The 22,152-nt window shown below is 34.3% G+C and overlaps 1 protein-coding gene across 2 annotated transcripts; it reads left to right on the forward strand.

The window, feature by feature from the left end:
* Window positions 1-220: 220 nt before the first annotated feature.
* Window positions 221-20,123, forward strand: LOC137400200 (protein phosphatase 1 regulatory subunit 36-like). 2 transcript variants are annotated; one of them, XM_068086520.1, is made up of 14 exons: window positions 221-322; window positions 1,752-1,831; window positions 2,908-3,050; window positions 3,927-4,092; window positions 4,974-5,075; window positions 7,488-7,628; window positions 8,348-8,390; window positions 9,362-9,503; window positions 11,829-11,901; window positions 12,907-12,936; window positions 15,182-15,271; window positions 16,452-16,547; window positions 18,044-18,201; window positions 19,761-20,123. In XM_068086520.1, exons 1-14 carry the CDS (start codon window positions 290-292, stop codon window positions 19,829-19,831), a joined length of 1,368 nt encoding a protein of 455 aa, XP_067942621.1. In that variant the 5' UTR covers window positions 221-289; the 3' UTR covers window positions 19,832-20,123. The 2 variants fall into 2 exon arrangements, with proteins under 2 accessions (XP_067942621.1, XP_067942622.1); XM_068086521.1 differs by lacking the exon at window positions 8,348-8,390 and having other exon boundaries at window positions 7,488-7,590.
* Window positions 20,124-22,152: the final 2,029 nt, after the last annotated feature.

A 22,152-nucleotide genomic window follows, 5' to 3' on the forward strand; every position in this document is an offset into this window, starting at 1 on the left:
CCCGCCTCCTGATTCAAAATGTGAAAAATGTGAAAAATCGAATCACTCGCGACGTTTTGAGCGAATTCGATTCGTTGTAAATAGTGCGAAGGTTAGAATAGGATATCGATGTATTAATGGACCGACAAGTCGGAAACAACGATCACCACGGTGACATTTTATTAGTAGGTCCGCAGCGCACTTTCGTTTTTACACACATTTTCTTAGCTTATAATCATTTCGTACATGAGCAATTGTGCTTATACTCGCTATATCGCTATATGTGATCCATACAAACATTACACTTGAAATGGCTCAAAAGTCAGCTGCTGCACAAGATAAGGTAACAATGACAGGTAGCTACGTTGAGGTCAAGTCGCACATCATTGGTGTGTTATCAAGTCGCACTATATTAGTTAGACTATTCACTAGTTTTTTAGTTAGACTATAGTTTCTTTGCGGTCCTTTTTATTCTTTGTTGTACATCGCTTTTTAGTTTGTTTACTTGCCGTGGTACCTTGTGGAAAACATATTGTAAAATATGACTATTGATTACCACAATAAAGATTGCTCATATATATATTGAATACGTTAAGAACTACGACGGTTCTCGGTAATATAATTAGACCAAAAACACTCTTTAAAAGTTAGTAATAACTGTTTAAGAACAAGTACGTGTTGAAGACTGAAAATTATGTAAAAATTTCAGGTTTATGTTTCATGCATTTGACATAAAGCCGTCTAGTGTACAAATTTTGTTACAAAACTTTAAGTTTGTGCCTAGACTTTCGCTTAGAAGTTTCGCTACCAGTTTGCTCTAAACTTCACTTTTTTGAGTAAGCCTTGAGAGTATATAATTTTGCGTTTTCTTTTAATACTGAGTATGCATGTAAGTCATTAATCAATTCTGCAATATTTTGCCAGTCTTTAAATCTCTTTTTATTAGACGTTTTTTCATACTGACACTTGGTTTAGAGTCGCTTTTTAGTTATATATTAACTCTTGGTATATATGTTTCACCACATGATAACATTCAGATCAGCTTATTAAAACATTTTAAAGATAATTCTATGCTCTATTTTGTTCTGCAATTTGACAATCTATGAATGTAGTTTATCAACTAGCTTTCTTCTTTGCTAGGTTCAACAGTTCTGCGTAAGACTCCAGATAACCATTTTGTCGCATAATAATACATAAATGCTAACTTGCAAAATTGATGTATTTTTAAACTAGCACACTCACACTCAAAACAATGAATTCCAAACAGTTCATTAAAAGTAAGCACCAAAATTGATGTTTGTTAAATATAGCTCTAGAAGAATTGGAAAATCAGCATATCCCACAGCTATGTTCTGTCGAGTGGTGCAATAGACCTATTTAATACCTAAAAAAGTTATTTGGTACAATATTATTTGTCAAGCAAGTAATTATGCTCAATAGAGTAGAGTATGTCAGCAGCGGAGCTTATCAACTGTAACTCTTGATGGCACTGATAGACACTGAGTACTTTCTCAAGTGTCATTATGTAAGGAACTAAAATTTAGCATACAAAATAGTCCATGTTTTAACATTAGCTTGTAGGAATCATTTAGAATCTGGAAAATTTACAGAAATGCAGTAAATTTATCTTTTGATTTTGTATTATTTAACAGAAGATTCTAATCTTGTTTGGGATTTGCTTTGTGGTGTATGTATTGATAAACTTTTGAAATTTTTCGCATTTGTTGGCTGTGGTTTTGAACTACAGTTGTGTCCTATATGTTTTCTTTTAGTTTTCTACACCAATTGGGGTGAAGTGGAATCTAAAAGCAAATGAAGATGGGCGATTGGAATGGCACATGGAAAGCAAAAGGTAATATTTAGGATTTGTTTATGCTAATGTCAAGGAACCAAACGTGTTTTTCTATTTGCTCTTCAAGAATCAAACCATTTGATTACAAGGCAAAAGAGCATATATTTTGCAATGAATGTATATAAAGATACAGTCAAATATGCCATTAACATATAATTAACTACACAGTGTGGGAATTCCAGGAGCTCTGCAATCTGTTGTTTTTGCGACATCTCATATAGCTCCTGGCTGAGCTTGGCTTTACCCCGTGGTTGTATAGCTGACTCAGCAGTCCACCCTCGGCCTGCCAGAAGTATTACTGAGGGCCGTGTCGTCCACCGGGTCGGGTCTTGGTCGGTTCTTGGCATCGGCAGTTTTCCTGCTTCTGGCCCACTAGGTGCACTAATTGCTTATATAAGCTATGCATATGTAAAATCAAGCTGAAGTCAAGTTATAAAAAGTTCAAGAGGTGAAAAACCTTTGTTTCGCTTTGATTCATAAATGGTAATACGCAATCGATTTTTCTTCTACTAAACACATTGATACAACAACTAACAAAATGTGAAGTCAGTCAATAGATATACACAGTAAAAAGCCAATCACAGACATATTCACATGAAATAACCAATCACACACATGGCCACATCTAGCAGCCAATCACACATTAGGTCACATGAAGCACCCAATTACACACAGTATTACATCAAGTAACCAGTCACACACATAGTCACACCAAGTAATTAATTATACACATAAACACATGAAATGTTGAAGTAATCAATTATTGTTTATTTCATGCTGAGATTGTACTGATTTGAGTCAGATATTTTGTTTTCTGTTTTTTGTAAGTAGCATGCATGGCAGAATTTTGCTTGTTTAAAAGCAAGTTTGTTTAGAATTTTCTCTACCCAACCTAAGCTGACTTTAAAAAAAGACACAACCAGGCTTCAGTAAAAAATGACAGCTTGTCTAGACGATGTAAATAGGACTATCAGTGTTATTGTAAAGTAGACAGTTTTTTTTAACTAAAGAGCATGATTAGGTCTTCTATAGCTGTCATGTGTAACTCGATTGGTAACAGCTGTGTTTCTTTTTAGCGGGGCAGCAATAGCTGACAGCAAAGACAAACGAAAACGAGCTAAAGCTGGTGAGGCTGGTTTGAGACACGTAGGCTTGAAAAAGAATGACAGAGTAACCTCCAACACTACAAACAGACCAAGAAATACCGCTGCACATAATCGTAAGTTTTGCAATGTCAGCATTTATTTCTGGTGAGGCAGATGAGCAATAAAATTAATTTCATTTAAAATTAGATAGTGTCACAAAAGGTATGCGTTCAGGTAAGATAATTAAACATTTACATACATATCACAAAACCCATGAACTATATATTTATTTGGTATAACAGAATGTATACATTGAGGTAGTATCACAGAACAGAAATATTTAGGTAGAGTTGTAGACACTACACAATCATGTACTTTGTCAGAAATAATACATTCTGGTGAAGTCACAGAAAACATACATTCGTGTAGTGCCACAGAAGGTATACATTGAGGTAGTGTCATGGAAAGTTTACATTGCTGTGATATCACAGGATTTATAGTGCCACAGAAAAAAATACATTCAGGTAGTGTCACAACAGGGATAGTCTTTGGTTTAGGCAGTTGGAAGGTTTTAGAAAAAATCACTGTGTGTCTTTCAATATGATCGCTGCTTGTTTTGATTGACCATTGATATATATTGATATATATCAATAAGATTTGCCATTCAAGAGTAGCTAAAGGTGTTAATGAATGACATCCTTATAAATAAACACTCCAGTTTTAAGTTTTACATTCAGAGTAGATCACGGATTATCTTTTTCTCTATGTCATGTCTTCCTTAGCCTGCCTCGACAAACTGTTGTTTTTGCGGAGTTGTTCCCCCGTCAAACGAGCGAGCAACACAACATGTTGTGGTGCTCGCTCGCTCGATGGGGGGGGGCAACTCCTCAAAAACAAAATTTTGTCAAGACAGGCTATGTCGTCCTATAGTCTACCAAGGTTATGTTGAAACTGTTTTAAAAGTTGAGGCGGCAAATTGGTTGATTGGTTGGGCTTTGATGTTGTTATAGAATTAAGAGGCAAACATGGCAACAGACATGCGTCCCCGAGCCAGTTGAGAAAGAATGCTAAGAATGCCATAGTGATGTTAGATGACATTAAAGCGGTGGCGTATGACCAACTAGTCGAGCTTGACTCAGCACCTATCGCCCCCGATTTTGACAGCATTATATTCAAGTATGTACCTAGATATACTTTTGCATTTCTCATTCTCGTTTTTAAGCTACCCAAATTTAGACACACAAAAAACATAAAAGTAGTATTTCTTTAATTCACCAACAAGTTACACCATTTCTACTGAGTTTTGCTCATGGTTTGAATAATTATGAGTTTAAAGCTTTTTGGTTTGATCATAAATTGGAGGATGACAATGCGCTATTGATGTTTGCAGTAATTATATTCTTATCGCCAGCCTCCCTAATTCACAAGGTTTTAATTGGGTTCATTCAAAATAGTTTTTAAAAACGTTGAAACCTAAAACTCTTCAGTTTCAACTTAATTATGATAACCTCCCTGTCAGATGAGGACTTTATCAACAAAGGAATACGATCTGTATCTTGAAAAAGGTAGCACTGATCAATACACAGAATATACTTTATTACAGTAGTTGTTCAACCTGGTAACTGAAATCTATTTCCTAGTTTTTTAGTATCGGAATGTTTTACATTTTGCATTTTTCTGGAAGTGCAATATTTGATAGACATTTTTATTACACAATTGCATTATCATGTTGGTTTGATTTCAGTTTTGTGTGTGAAGCTTATAGCAGTCACATTACTAGGTTTTATTTGAAATGCATGAAAATCCTGATTTTATTGTTTCATGACTAGAGCTTGGGGCATATATGCCAACTCATCCAACTTTATTGTGTCAACAAGTAGATTTTTTATAGAGTGGTACTGACTTCTTCTGCTGTTAGATCACTCGCTTTACTAATTATCAAAATATTTAACGTAAAAAGTGCTGATGCTTTGTCAATAGAATCTTTGGTTATTCCTCAATGTTATTGAAGAATATATCATAAACCAAAGTTTACTCTATTCACTGTTTTGATTTAGGGCTACCCAGTTTGATGATTTTCTATACAATCTACTGTACTACTATGATTGTTTCTTCAAACGTGAGGAATTGGCTCTAAAAAACCAAATGTCTACTAGCATGTAAGTATTATACTAGTAATATGTCTACTAGCATGTAAGTATTATACTAGTAATATAGGTCTACTACCATGTAAGTATTATACTAGTAATATAGGTCTACTAGCATCCAAGTATTATACTAGTAATATATGTATACTAGCATGTAAGTATTATTCTAGTAATATAGGTCTACTAGCATCCAAGTATTATACTAGTAATATATGTCTACTAGCATGCAAGTATTATACTAGGAATATATGTCTACTAGCATGTAATTATTATACTAGTAATATATGTCTACTAGCATGTAAGTATTATACTAGTAATATATGTCTACTAGCATGTAAGTATTATACTAGTAATATATGTCTACTAGCATGCAAGTATTATACTAGGAATATATGTCTACTAGCATGTAATTATTATACTAGTAATATATGTCTACTAGCATGTAAATATTATACTAGTAATATATGTCTACTAGCATGCAAGTATTATAATAGGAATATATGTCTACTAGCATGTAAGTATTATACTAGTAATATATGTCTACTAGCATGTAAGTATTATACTAGTAATATAAGTCTACTAGCTTGTAGCTATTGCATAAACTAAATTTCCACGACGCTCGAGTAGTCACAGCTATAATATATATCTATTAATGTAAAAGCACTGAGCATTGTGTAAGCTTTTTAGGTGTTTTGTGTACAGTAGTCATTCATCGGCATAAAGTTGTTCTGGATTTAGTAAGTACCTACTATTGTACAATTACATCACCTCATTCAGGTCATGAGTGAGATTTACTGACATTTGGATGTTATGTCATTATCATCCATCTATTTAAACTCTAGTTCTAACACTAGTTTTATTTACTTGCAAAGACAGGGTTATATATTATATTCAACGTTTTGCAGCAGATGTATGAGTCAGTCAATTTTAGTGTATGACAAATAGTAAACGGGAGTCTTTTCCATTTTGAAGTTGTTCAAATTTTAACCTTCAATTAAACCGTTGGTAAATTTTTTTTATTCAAACTAGTTGGTTTATAGTGTTTCTTTGTACTTTTTGATTTATACTTCAATTGTATGTTTCTGTTGTTTCTACAGAGAAGAATACGACGAATTCGGTCGTGAACGGTTAATACCTTAAAATTATTATTTCACACAACAAATCTAATTTAGATGCACATACAGTTTTGTAGTCATCGTTACGTAGTTAGCCAGTGATTTGATTTCTATAGCCTGTTATTTAAGACAGTTATCTGTTCTTTACCAATCATTTCTGATTATCTCATGATAAATATATTCTGATTTTACCCTTTTTGGGTTTGAAGCATTTGATCTTTTCAATTTCTCAGCTAATCAATTCTCTAAATGTCAAAACTTGCTAACACAAAATCCCAGCAAGTCTGTATAAGGCAATATTAATGAGTTCTTGATGAGAACTTCATTATTCCTACATGGCATATTGTCTAATTTTGTCATTTTTAACAATCAAAGAACTGTAAATACACATACGCTGCACATTTGTGTCACTTTTTGTGGACATCCCACCTATTTTCTTATCTCCCCGGTATTTTGGATGCAGTAATAGTTTTATTAGTGACAGAGATCAAAAATTTTGAAATGGTAAAATTAGTATGCTTAGTTTCATCAGACATGTAAAAAATTATTTTTGGTGAACGTTTCTATTTCATTACTGTAAACAAGATGCTGAGCTATGCCTCTCCATTACCTAAACTTTTAAATAACTGATATTTTGTAATAATCTATTGATCGAGCTTGCGGTTCGCTGTTTTCTATGCCATGACTGTCAAACATGATTTATTTGCTGCGAAACCCATTCATTAGCTATTTTTTGTTCAGTTATGGTATTCATTACCTTTTTATTCCTCACATGACTGTCAAACAAAATATATTTACAGATTCTGTTTCTTGATTGTTAGAATGGCTCTACTTTTAAAAAATACAAAACAAATTCATCAAAATGTTGAATTTCTGCAAAAGGTTGCTTGAACAATAAACCACTAAGAAAAGACCTGAGCATAAAATTAAACATTTGTGATCAATTAATAGAAGTTTTCATAAAAGCCGAGTTCTTTTTGTAGTTTTAGTTCCAGATAATCAAAATGATGCAAATCAAGATTATGGTGTGTTCGACACAAACTAGAGCATATTAAATTTAGTTAGTTTTGCACTGTTTTGTTATGATTTACTGTTAATTTACGACTACCAAGCATTTTCAAATCAGAAACAATAAATTGTGTATATACTTCTATATTTTACTCCAACTCTCAACTGATCAAGTATATTAGTATCAAAGCGAACACAATTCATCATTCACACTCATATTGTTTTGCATAGATTTGTGTTTAAAATGTTAAATGCCTTTAATATCATCTTCCTTTAACACTCTTCATGTTCTGTTATCTAGTGAACAAGGTCAAGCTGAGAGAAAGCTGTTTGCTGATGCGTGTGCAAGAGTAGAAATAGCAAGGAAAAAGCTCGGCAGATCTTACTGTCATTTGGTGCTTGGGGTGGGGCTAGATGACGCCCATCATATGGGATGTGGAAGGTGAGTCATCTCTCGTACTACTAAATGAAATGAAAAATAAATGCAATTGCCCGTGTTGCAGCTTTTAAAGCGAATGGATATTTCCTGTCACTATTACTCTAGCTGTGCTGTCATTCATGAAGTCACGAGACAAATCCTTTTTGGTTGGAACATTGGTTATTCACATGGCTTCGCTCATAGACCATCAAATACTTCAATGGCGCGAAGCATTTTATTTAAGAACAGTTTGTGACCTGCTCATAAAAATGTCACACGGAACCTTCAAACAAACCTAAGTCACATTCGGAGTTGTCTGTTATCGGTTTCGTTGAAGTAGCTGCTGGATAAAGCTAGTGCTACCTAATTTTTAATTTAAAACCACTTTACAAGCAGTAGTAGAATGTATCAAACTAAAGAGATGTAGGATGACTGATTGAAGTATTTTTTGAGGTTCACAACATGTGTTTTGCAAATTTGCATAGCGGGTACCATAGCAGCTTTGAGTTTTTAGACGGATGAATTTTTCTGAGCCTCCTGTTTAGTATCCCACTTGCTAACACTAATCTACTAGATCATTACTGAAGTAAATCTATCTTCAAGAGTGAATCTCACCTCCTATTCTTATTTGTGTATATTTGCAAGTCGCTATACCTCTCCTATGAAATATAGTTATTCCTCCCCGATACATGCGTTATATTTAGATAGTCAAATGTTCAAGTTATATTATTGTTCTTTTTCAGCAAAAGAGTTTCTAATACCTATAGAGACAGAGGATTGTACGAGGTTAGATAACTCCTATTAATATAATCTCAACGCTTGCAGCCATATGTTTGAGTAGTGCCATAAGGCTCCATTTGAATTTAAACCGTGTATTGGAATATATTACCTGACATGTTCATCTTGAAGTTAGGTTTAAAAATAATTTGAATCAGAAGCTATTCAGTCCTATGTCAAGGCCACCTAATTTTGTTGTTGAAGTTAAATTAGTTGCTGTTTACTTCCAATAAATGAATGACTCAGCAAAAATCTATTTCATAGTTTATGACAAAAAGAAGGAAAAAGCATAGTCTAATAGACAAAATTGAGGAAACAACACTATGCGAATAAGACAAGCTTAAATTTTTACTAATAACTTTGTCTTATCTGACATTACTGTATTAAATGAGGTTTGAACTAAATATGCCTACACCCAATAAGGCAGTATTGTTGAATTTTACTCACTTGAACCATATTAAACCGATGTGAGAGCAGAACTGCGTTTGATCCACTTGTGTGAAAGAAATCGTGTTGGTAGAGATGATCCTACCAGTAATGGATCTGACCAAAAATGATTTCTTGCCATAAACGTCGTAACTGTGATTACTAAAAAGCTAAAGTGGCAAAAACATAAAAAAACGCCTTCACGATACTACATCTAATTCATAATAGCTGCGCAGTGGTAATCAAAATATAGATATGTATTTATATATATAAGAGATATATGCAGCGGTGCACATATACAGAGAAGGCTAAAAGTGCTCTGATTCTTGCTGGAGCGGTATCTTTTTTTATAGGTGCCTTCACAGAGTACGCTCCGTCTTCTTTTACCGAGTGTCACAAAGGTTTCTTTGTTCCTTGTTGGTAGCTAAGCAGAGTAGAGTTGAACAGACCTAAAAAACTGGCCTGAACTTCCGGCTGGCGGGCTTCCACACTACTAGTACATACTTCTAGTAAGCTTATGATTATCATTTGTTGAAATGGCCTGTCTGTTTTAGACACTCTATACCTACTGCTGTTTTGTCGTCTGGATAACATTCAAAAGGAAAAACTTTGATGTGATTAAGAAAGAGATGGGTAGAACGCTAAGGTCTGATACCTTCAACCCTGCAATACGTGTCAAGAATGCTCCTGAGAATGGTAAGCAAAGCAGTTCTGGTTTAAAGATGTTGGGTAATCTGTGTGAGTCTGTGGATAATCCGTATTTATAAACCTCAAGGTCTGTAATTCGGCGTATCCAGCTACAGCTATAAAATTTAGGAAAAAAGCTTTCGCTTTGTGCTAGATTTGACCTCATAATCTCTTGATCACCAGGCAATAATCTTACATGCTAAGCTACATGAGCTTCTATGATTTCACTAGTCAATGTGAGTCGCTATGTTGTTTAAAATATGCATAGCACTCCGCGTTTCACTACGTCACTAAAGCTTGCTCTCACTGGTCCTATTAGTAAGTTTAGCAATACCGGTGGTAGCTTACTAAAATTAGTCATTACCAATGTGCCAGGCTAATGGCAAGTGCCAGACAACTGCATTACCTGCCACTGTTCATAAGCTGTTTTTAATATCCGTGCAACGCCGGGAATTCGGCTAGTCAATCTCATATTTGTATGCGTGATGTCAAGATGGTAGAATAAGTTTACTTTAGCTTCTATATGTGAAAGAATTTATGTATTTGTGAAAGATGTGTTATGGTTCATCATGGCTTATATTGGTTTGACCTGTCAGCTGTTGCCATGCTACCTGGCGACCTGATTCACACTGGAACAGAGTTGATTTTTATTATTTACACTCACTTCATATGCATAGAAACTTGAGCAAAATTAAACTTCTCAGAATATAAATAAGAGTACAGTCAAACATGGATAACTCGAACTTCACGGGACCGAGCAAAAGTGTTCGAATTATCAGAGCGTTCAAGTTATCAGAGCACTGTCACAAGTCCATGTATTTACTTATTTATTAGTAGATACATGTACATATGCAAACTATAATATAAATCAAAAGCACAAATGGCTTGTTTCAAATTAAATGCTTCTAATGTAAAGTTTAAAACGTTTTTATCAAAAAGTATAGAGATTTTTCTATCACTTGAGATTGGTTTGTTGTTTGAGGTGATGTTATTGCCAGGACGTTTTTTTAGATTGAAATTGGCAAAAATTGATCGTTGTTGAAATGCTCAAAAGAAAAGACATCTTTTTCTTTTGAGCGTTTTACCCACGATCAATTTTGCCGACTTTTCTTGAAGTTTATGCAACTTCAAGAAAAAGTTACCAAAGAAAAATCCCTTACTTTACCTGGGATTCATTAAGAGCAACACTCCGAGGCAGTTCAATTAAAAGTTTTACGAGGTTTAACGGTACATTGTATATCACTCACGCTTTTTGAATGGGTACTTATTGAATGTACACACGTATTCTGTGTTTAGGTCAAACGATGAATAGTTTTTTTTAGCTAAGACAACGTATACGTTTAATAAAAACAATTTTAAGACGTTTTAAACATTCAACATTCCGACGTTGATTCAACACGGAATCAACGTCGGAAAACTATTCGTCACGGGCTAGCCGGGTCACGCACTCAAGGATTTTCGCCACGTACATACAAAACAACATGCTGTTTTTGTTTTGTATGTGCGTGGCGAAACTTCTTGCGCGCGTGACCCGGCAAGCCCGTGCTATTAATCGTATAGCAGTATAAATCAAATTTCACCAAACCTTTAGAAAAGTCGTTGACAAAATTATTTTGCCGATGGTGGTAATAACAACGCTTATGAGTTACGAAAATATGAGGTTTACCTCTATGGCTTTGAATAAAGAGATTTTCTAAAGCGATAACAACCGTTTCGGTAGCCGTTGGGCAAAAAAACAGTTCGAATTAACAGTGTTGAGTTCGAGTTATCTATAGCAATTTATCATTACGTGGGAACGGACCAAAGGAAATGTTCGAATTAACCATGTGTTCGAGCTATCCGTGGCCGAGTTATCCATGTTTGACTGTATGTAGTAGTTTTATTAAACAGTTCTGGACCATTTTAAAGCTTATAGTTTTATTTATTTTTTGTAAGAAAATCTCATTTAAATACATAAGTTGCTGTTCGGTTAGTATAAATATATAGGTTTTATTATGGGACGAGCCATAAAAAGCTAGTGAGACAAGCTCACTTTAAATTTTTGATTTGAGTCTAGATGCTGACCACCAATATTTAGTTTATGCTCAATTTAATGATCAATTTACTTAGTTGATTTGATGAGACAATTTTAAAAAGTTTTTAAGCCGGTGAGAAAGTGTGTAAAAATGATAGAATGGCTCCATTGAAGTCTTGTAAAAAGTTTAGTTACATGAATTTACAGCTGCTTCTGAAAGAGCCTCAAGCCAATCATTACAGAAGATAGCTTTTTAAGTTGATTTGTTGTGTGAAAAATGAAAATTGGCGAATATACTTTATAATTAAAACCTGCTGTAGATGAGGATGAAAAAACTGATGTCAACAACCCAAAGAAAAAGATGTCACCCGCCGAGTACAGGAGGATTCACCCGTATGTCTTATAGCAACTATTATATATCTATCAGATGTGTGCCTATTTATAGCGATGTTTATATAATAGGTTAGAGAAATAATTACTGTTATATAAAATACACCAGATCAGTGTCAGCATCACACCGAGTTAAAAATTTTGCCAAAGCAGTAGAACATTATATTAAATTGTAACTGTTACTATATGTAACTTGATCTCCTGATTGGTGAGTGAGGGAGACACTAGAAACTCTAACTAGAAAGGTTAGATTCAGAAACTATCATTTTCCCTATTATTAGCGCTATGGAAGATTAAATTATACTTGTTATAAGATAAGATCTCTGATCACAGAAATAAACCTGTCAAACTCTGTGGCTTCGGCCTGTTATATAGCTCAGTGTTTTTTAATTTTTGCAGCATGCTGCAAAGCTTTTACATATAAAATAAGGTGATCAACTCAGTTGTGACAGCCACGTAGCCTCGCTTCCTCTGCTCAGTGAGAGATTCAAAGCTTTTTATTACGACTTGCCTTTAGAGGAAATTACTCTATGGTCTGCTGAGTTTACTATGTTGTTAATGAACCAATTAGTTTAGTAGGTCTTCAAAAAATAAAAAAATAAAGTTTTTGTGGTTGCTGTGGTGCAAATAGTGGCATGTTTGACCAAACCTAATTAGCCTTTTTTCCAATTTTAAGGCACAAAATTTACCAGTCTGTAGATCAAATCATTGTGTGTATTTACGGTATAACCTATCACCTTCTTATTTACATAAAGTGTATTTACATACAATTACATCACGTACGAAAAGAGCAGTCTACAATAATGCTATACATGTGTGAAGTAGGATACAGAGACGATTGATATGGAAATATGCTAATTATACTTAGATGATGTTTGATTATTGACGATTATATGTACGATTATTGACGATAATATTGCTAATGACAATGATAGAGTTACTGATGAATGATAGAGATGATGATGAATGATAGTGATAATGATAGAGATGATGATCATTTTATTGTAGAAGGAGACCAGCCATAAACAGCATAGTCAAGTAAGTGTAACATTCCTTCACTCACACTCATAAGGATTAACATATTCTCATCTCCTGCTGCTTCTAGTTATAATCACTGTTAGGGCTTTAGCTCAGGTAGTTCCAGTTCAACTATGTGAGAATTCTTAGCTACTTGTTATTACACTCGTAGAAGAATCATGAGAAACTTAGAAAAGGTTTGGCCATCATCATGTATGTTCATTTATTATATATATATATTATATTTTCATTTATATTACTAGAAATTCCACTGTCACACAGCCCACGACCAAAGTGATATTGGAAAAAAGAAAGGGTACTGATGGTTGAGAAATGCAATATTAGCGGTCAAATGGCACTGCAGTGCAATAGGATAACTGCAATGGTAGCTGTAATGTACTGGGTGTGGGTGTTATTGTATACAACAAACAGCAATAATGAAAGGAAAAGATTATATGTTTATATCTCTCCCCCTGCAATAGGAGAAATGCAATATTGGCCAATATTAGAGGTAAAATGCACTGATATTATTAGAATTACCAATATTATTAATTTAGTAATAATATAAAACCAATGCACAATTTTGTTTACATTTCGAAACATAATAGCTAACAATATCAAGAAGTGATATTTATATAGATTTTTAGAAAATCCATTTAAAAAAGTGTTTGGTCTTGACAAACGGCAATAATGAAAGGAAATGATTATGTGTTTATATCTCTCCCTCTGCAATAGGAGAAATGCAATATTAGAAGTAAAATACACTGATATTATTAGAATAACCAATATTATTAATATAGTAATACAGTAATAATAGAAAACCAATACACAATTTTGTTTACATTTAAAAACGTCATAGCTAATAATATCAAGAAGTATCAAGAAGAATATCCAAACTTATAATTAAATATCGTAATAATCTCATAAGAACGTTAGAAAGAAATATCTTCATTTTTTTTACTTTCACTGCGTTGGACATCAGTTAGAATACCAAAATACTCAAAATTGTCTAAATTGTCAGTTACTTTGAAATCGGCAAAAATGAAACGATTTCAGTACTCCTACGTTAATTACAGAAACCTTCAGCAATTCGACAATGCTATAGACTGGTGAAATGTGCACATTATTTTTTCGTGAAATGCGCACGACTTAATCGTTCTATTCTCTGTCGCTCGGCGTTTCAATTTCCGGTCTTAACTTTGATAAAAGTGAGGCTTAGCAAGTTTTAATAACGATTTCGTCCAAATAAATCTGTCTATTTGTGTATAATCCGAACAGATGGGTAAGTTTTAAGATAATGTCGACGGTTTAAAAAGACTTGGTAACATATTTAATTAGGCTTATATGTGTTTTGTATCGTTATTATACTTTAACGACTCTACAAAATGATGGTTAAATTTGTTGATGAAATTTCGAGACAAGGGTTCGTCTCATTGTTGATGAATAATCTTTTGGAGTTGTGTGCACATGTGCATTTATCATAAACCTCCCAACCAATCGCTTCGCTCGTGTTTGGTCATGGGAAAAGTTAAATTAGAAATTTAATTTTTACTACAAAACCTTTTGCTGATTCTAAAGTAAGTAGTTTTTGATAATTAATTACTGACATGTACATTTTTGGGCCGGCTCAATTTTTTTGTTAAATAGTTTCAAACTAAATTTTTTTTTGTAATCGGCATGAAATTCTGCAAAATAGTGATATTTACTATTACTAGGATAATGTACTTACTATGTACTGTACTCAAATACGTTTGTATCTTCCTCATTTTCATCTCATGTGTCCCTCGTACCTCCTTATGCTTCCCTCATACCTCTTCATGGTTTCCTCACACCGCTCTCACCTCGCTCACACTCCCCTCATACTTGAGATTATATTTTGCTCATACTTCACTTATATTTTCCGCATGCTTCCTTCATTGTCTCCCACTTGTCACTCCTTTGTGTCCATGAAGGAGACACAGGGTCCCCTTCATGCCCACCTTATATCTTCTTCATCTTTCTGCATTCTCCGCTTGTTTATAAACCTATTATCAACTATGGGCACTAATACAGCAAAGTTGTTCTAATTACAAAGAAAATTAGTTGTTTTCCTAAAATTAGTGTAAAGTATTCAAGGCATTTATTGGAAATTTGCTATTACAAGCTGTTATATGATCCAATTTATTTTTCTGCCTGCTGATCAGCTCAACCCAATGAAAAATAACATCACAAAATATTTTAACTGTATTTAAGGAGCTCTGCTACAAAGCAAACATTAATCTTGCAGTCAAAGATCCCCAGCTATAGTCTCCATTCTACCTTCATCCAAAGAGGAGGCTCCTTACCTCTTTAAGCAAATTCAGATCCCTTCTCCGACGTAAGTATACTACCTATTAGCTGTCAGCTGCACTACTCTGTACCAGGTACAACACTATGTGTCATGTACACTACTCTGTAACAGGTGCAACACTATGTGTCATGTACACTACACTGTACCAGGTACAACATTATGTGTTATGTACACTACTTTGTAACAGGTGCAACACTATTTGTCATGTACACCGCTCTGTCTAAGGTACAACACCATGTGTCATGTACACTACTCTGTACCGGGTACAACACTATGTGTCATGTACACTACTCTGTACCAGGTACAACACTGTGTCATGTACACTACTATGTACCAGGTACAACACTGTATCATGTACACTACTCTGTACCAAGTACAACACTATGTGTCATGTACACTACTCTGGACCGGGTACAACACTATGTGTCATGTACACTACTCTGTACCAGCTACAACACTGTGTCATGTACACTACTCTGTACCAAGTACAACACTATGTGTCATGTACACTACTCTGGACCGGGTACAACACCATGTGTTATGTACACTGCTCTGTATCAGGTACAACACCATGTATAATGTACACTACTCTGTACCAGGTACAACACCATGTGTTATGTACACTAGTCTCTCTAAGGTTGAACACTATGTGTCATGTACACTACTCTGTACCAGGTACAACACTAGGTGTTATGTACACTAGTCTCTCTAAGGTACAACACTATGTACGCTACTCAGTATCATACACACTACTCTATATAACGTACACTACTCTATAGCAGGCACCTCGCTCCACTATCAAGTATATCACTCTTTATAAGGATTGGTGATATTTATAAGGATGAGTCAAGTATGACCTGAATACAAAAAATCTCATGATGCAAAAAAGCACCCAAAAGCATCCATTTAGCTTGAAGATTGGCTGTTATCTTCTAGTGAATTGAAAGAAAATTAGTAAATCTGGCCAGCATTAAAGCTAAGAGCAGCTCAGCATTAATCTCCAGCTCTTTGTAAACATAAAATACATATAATGGTCATTGATTTTATACGAGTAGTCAAAGTATTGCTTCATTATGCCACCCACTAAGTCCATGATCATATATTTTCACCTGGACCCATTGTGGTTGTTTATTCTCTCCTTGCAAAGTAGCTCTTCTTCTCTCTAAGACCTCTGTTAGTATTTCACCAGTTTAATTTTCTGCTTCAGGTCACAGATGGCTAATCCAAACTCTGATTCTCTTTCTATCGATTTGTTTGACGAGGTTGACATGATTGATCTGCAGATACAAGACAAAACCCTCAGGTGAGGGTTTGTGAAATAATTTTTAGATTTTTTTATTTGTGGATATATATTCTGGTTTGTCCAAGATTTACCTTTTAAAACGCTTGGCTCATTATTTTTGTGGCTGTAATAAAGTTGTTTAGCCTGGTTTGTTTTGTAAAAGTAACATTAAAATCACTGATTGACCCAAAGCGATAATTATTTTAGCAAAACTATCATATGCAAAAGCACAAATAAAATTTACTATTATACTTTGATAGTGTACATCTATATATAAATACATTTTTATTCATTTACAAAGTTTTGTCGACCAGTATTCATAATTTCACACACATGCATTCTAGCACATACTTCCACAGAGTCGGTCTGAGCAGTTTAACCTCAACCAGACGTCGGCTTAAAGCATGTTTGCGCATCGAGATAGATAACTTGTTTTGTTGGGCGCAGACTGGAGATCGCTTTCCAGATTTATTACAACTGCTGATTGTTCTGGCTGCTACTTTGCAAGAAAAAGATAATGAGAGTAATAACAGTAATATTATTAATAACAGTAATAACAGTAATAATATTAATAACAGTAATAACAGTAGTAATATTAATAACAGTAATAACAGTAGTAATATTAATAGCAGTAATAACAGTAATAATATTAATAACAGTAATTACAATAGTAACATTAATAACAGTAATAACAGTAGTAATATTAATTACACTAATAACAGTAGTAATATTAATTACACTAATAACAGTAATAATATTATATACATTAATAATAGTAATAATGGTAGTAATATTAATAACAGTAATAACAATAGTAATATTAATAGCAGTAATAACAGTAATAATATTAATAACAGTAATTACAATAGTAACATTAATAACAGTAATAACAGTAGTAATATTAATTACACTAATAACAGTAGTAATATTAATTACACTAATAACAGTAATAATATTATATACATTAATAATAGTAGTAATGGTAGTAATATTAATAACAGTAATAACAATAGTAATATTAATAACAGTAATAACAGCAGTAATATTAATAATGGCAATAACAGCAATAAAGCTGTTGACTAATATAATAATGATTCATTCTCAGTAAAAATGTTGAGATGAATAACAAAAGTATTAACTCACTAGGTAATGTGGTATCAACTGTCTCTTCTGTCAAACCCAATAATATGCATTTAATTTTACCTTAGAATACTACACAAGATTATATGACATTTATAAATTTTTATTAAAAACATTCACAGCGTAGTTTTAACGAATATCCTAAAACTAAATGCTGTGTAAATAATCAAAATGAAAGTCAAATCAAACTACTAGGTGGTGAAGATGATTCGCTAATGTTCAAACAACCACTCTCTCTTGTTTGTACCAAAAATATTGTGGGACATATGAAAGCTAATATAGCCAATTTATACATTATGAGGAAGTGTAATTTAGAAAATTATAAAAATTTGACAAAATCTAACTAGAAATAATTATGTGTATTGTTTACTTACTAGGATTGGGATATTGCATGACAACATGGAAAACTACAACCACATCAGTCTGCAGGGCGGAGGACATGACTCTGAAAATGCTGCGGATGAAGAAGGAGATGAGGCAGCTAAGAAAGAAGATGCACATTCAAATGGCATTATTGTCGACCATAAGCTGCCAGGTATAAACCGACCTAATTAGCACATTTTTGGTCTCAGAAATCTGATTAATATATATGTTTTTATTTGGTAATTCAAAGAGTAAAATATAGAAAGTGGTGAAGAATGGCTCATAATTACGTAGTTTGTATGAAAGCGATAGCTAAGCACATGCGTATTGTGATAATGGCCATAGTAATAGTCTGTCTAGTTATAGCGAATAACTAGATAAAGTCTTAGGAATAAAAAATATACTTCACACTGGATTTGAACTCAGAACCTCCAGGTCTGCAGACTGACTAGCTAATCCGCTACACTTCACGTTCCTTGCCATGCTATGGCATAATAATACACATACTTATGCTCTAGCAAACATGCTATTGCAAGTGGAGTTTCAGGTTGGCCTATGCATAACTTACTGTCATACTTTGATTAAAAATTATATATATAAATGTACTTTTGTCAATTTAAAAAGATCTATATATAACAAACTTAATGACATAATTTATATAATAACATTACATAGCCATGCCTAACGTCATCACGACGTTATGCCTAATGTCATTACGTGTAATGTCAAGCTGGTTTCACAGCTATTATTATAGTAAAGATTTGGAATAGCTTAGAGTTACTAGCACACCGGGTAAGCTACTCAAATTTATCGGGTACTTATTTTATTACCGGTGCAATGCTGGACATCTACCTCGTCTTTGCTATGGCTATGTTTGTCTGTCTATCTACGCAAAGCTACGCTAAAAGCTTTAAAATATATAGCGCCATACGGGAATCAAATCCGGATATTCGAATTCCCAGCCAAGCTTGCTACTATCTGCGCTATTCAACCACCTTTTCATATCTATGAATAACTGTGCTCCTAGTTATTACGTATGAAAGTCTCTCACGGCTGCCAGGGCGTGTCAGGGCGGATATTTTAGTCCTCAATGCATTAAAAGGATAAAAACCGTATTCTGACTTTTGATATTTATTATAAACATTCACCATTTTTATTAATTTTTTTTGTTAGATACTGGCTACGGATGTTGCACATATAATAGCATACCTTATAGTAATTATATAGCTATCGATTAGTTACCCCATTTTGGTTATATATGTAACTACATGTTGTAGTTACATATACATAGCTCTCAATTATATACCCCCTGCTGGTTATAAATTTACAGCTATGTAGCTACTTGTGTATAGCCATCAAATATTTACCCCTCTGTAGTTTTATAGCTACACCCCAGTTTATTTAAACAGGGGTGTATCTATAATTATTGATTATTAATTGATTAGTTACCTAATCAATTAACAATCAATAATTATAAATTATATATAAATGTAATTATTGATTAGTTACATTCTTGTGGTTACATATGTAACTACACCCCTGTAGTTATACATATATTGCTATTGATTAGTCACCCTTTTGTGGTTATATAGCTATACCCCTGTAATCGCTAGTATATGGCTATCACTTACTTACCATCATGTTGGTAATATAACAGTACCTTTAGTTATAGGGCCATCGATTAACCATTGAAGTCTATCTGTAACTCTAGCGTCTCCTCAAATGTTGTAGATGGGGGAGTAAGTCGGGCACCCACTGGCTTGTCTCATGCTACTACTGAGGCACCATCTGAAGTGTTTTGATTGGCTGATTCTAGCACTGACTACCTAGACACACCAAGGTTGGGCGCACATGGCTGCCTTTACTAGACAATGGGTGGCCCTTGGATCAACTACTAACTCCTGCTTCATGATTTACTCCACTGCTTATAAGTTACATCTCAAGATAATTAGCTATATTAGAAAAAACCATTTTGTAATTACCTTTAAAATTAGCCAATAAGATTAAAGGAAGCTCAAAAGAGTTCCTACTTACATAAACGGAGCCGATTGCGGAGATTGATCATTTTATGGTAGCGGTCCTGCTTTGTTAAACTCTCTTTATATAAATAATGTGCCTTGCAGATATTATTTCTTGCATGAGTGGTAACTAATATAAAATACATTCTATTTATCCTAACACTAATTTATCGTTAGTTGTTAAAACTTTTCAATCAGCCCAGTTTCTGGTTGGTTAAAAGCAGCACCATTGTTTCTATTTGTTTTGTTTTGTTTTTTTCAACAGACTTGAAGATGAACTTACACAAAAGTTTAATAAATATTTGCAGAAAGTATCGGTATTTTTCTATTATTTGCGAATGTTTTTGATGTTTGAGGTGATTTGACTGTAAGGATGTTTCAAGATTAAAATAGACCAAATTGGATCACAGTTAATATGATCAGATCTAATGAAAGTGTGGCTATGATGCCTATAGTTGCAAAGAGACCGACAGAACAGAGACGCGTAACGCTGTAGTTTGAATGCGATAGACGGTGTCAACTATAACAATGATAGCAACTAGTCACATCACTTCGCATGCATTTTCCTTTTGAGCGTTTTAACTGTGTTAAAGTTTTTTCGATTTTAATGTTGAAAAATCCTTGCGGTCAGATCACCTCAAACATCAAAAACAATCAAAATGATAAAAAGCACTGATAATTTTTTGTAAAACCTGCGAAGATTTTAGGCATATTTTACATGATCTTTAAGATCATGTAAATCTTAGATTATTGAATCTTTTTGTTTTAAAATGCATCTCTAGTATTTTCTTTGCTAATGTCAAGAGCGGTAAGGAAGTTTTGCATGCGGCTTCAATTTCAACCTCAGCTAAATGTATCTAGCAGAAGGAAGTCTTTATGCTTCAAGAGTTCTGAAATGTTCATGTTATGTTTGAAGACAATATTATTGAAACATGTAGAAATATGAAACACGAGTGTGTAGGTATTGTCCATCAGCATGTTCAGGAAGGTAACAGAGTTCAATGGCGAATGATCTCTTAGTATATCTGGCTATCAAATCGCTTTGAATTTTTCAACTGTTACTGTGTTTTCCATAATAGCATTCCACCGGATCTTTTTATTAAATATTTTTATATATTAGCTACATAATTTTTACTATAATAAGAACCGCATTTATTTGTCTAAAGCCACAATAAGAGAGCTAGGAAAAAAAGTTACACCGCAAGAGAATCGCACCCACCTATTCAGATTCGCAGACATGCACTCCGCCAACTGCACCATTTGACCATCTTTCTACAATAAGAAACATTGTGCACATACTTACTACACATGACGGTCTCTCACAGCGCACATGACGGTCTCTCACAGCGCACATGACGGTCTCTCACGGCGCACATGACGGTCTCTCACAGCGCACATGACAGTCACTCACAGCGCACATGATGGTCTCTCACAGCGCACATGACGGTCTCTCACAGCGCGCATGACAGTCTCTCACAGCGCACATGACGGTCTCTCACAGCGCGCATGACGGTCTCTCACAGCGCACATGACGGTCTCTCACAGCGCGCATGACGGTCTCTCGCAGCGCACATGACCATCCGCATATTAGTCTTTATTATAAGAGCCAAGTCAATCGTCACGGCTAGTTGGTTTAAAAAAGATTGCATCATGCAGAATTTGAACTCTGACATTAAGCTTTGCATGCAGGCTTGCTACTAATTGCACCAATTGAACGCCTTGGTGCGAAGTGGAATAATTGTGCAGATATGTATTACACATGAATAATTCTCACGACACTGCAAGGGTTCTAGTCTTTACTGTAATGAGATGTGTTTGTTCAACCATTCGTTTAGCTGAAGCCACATTTAAAGGTTGTAATAAAAGATTTGGCATGATGGGATTCAAACTTAGACTTTCAGCACGGTGGAGGTCCTCTTTCACACTCCAAAGACTGCAACAGTCAGCCACCCAATGTCTTCCAGCGTACTTGTATGTATACTTGTTCTTGGTGCTTATCGGTGCGCCTGACAATTACGGGTGACACACTGACTGCCCGAGTACCAGTGATAAATAATGTTGTACCAAAAACTTACAACATCTGGTCAGTAGCCATTATTTACTCA

The sequence above is a fragment of the Watersipora subatra genome, chromosome 7 (assembly GCF_963576615.1).
Source record: "Watersipora subatra chromosome 7, tzWatSuba1.1, whole genome shotgun sequence".
Classification (NCBI taxonomy): Eukaryota; Metazoa; Bryozoa; class Gymnolaemata; order Cheilostomatida; family Watersiporidae; genus Watersipora; species Watersipora subatra.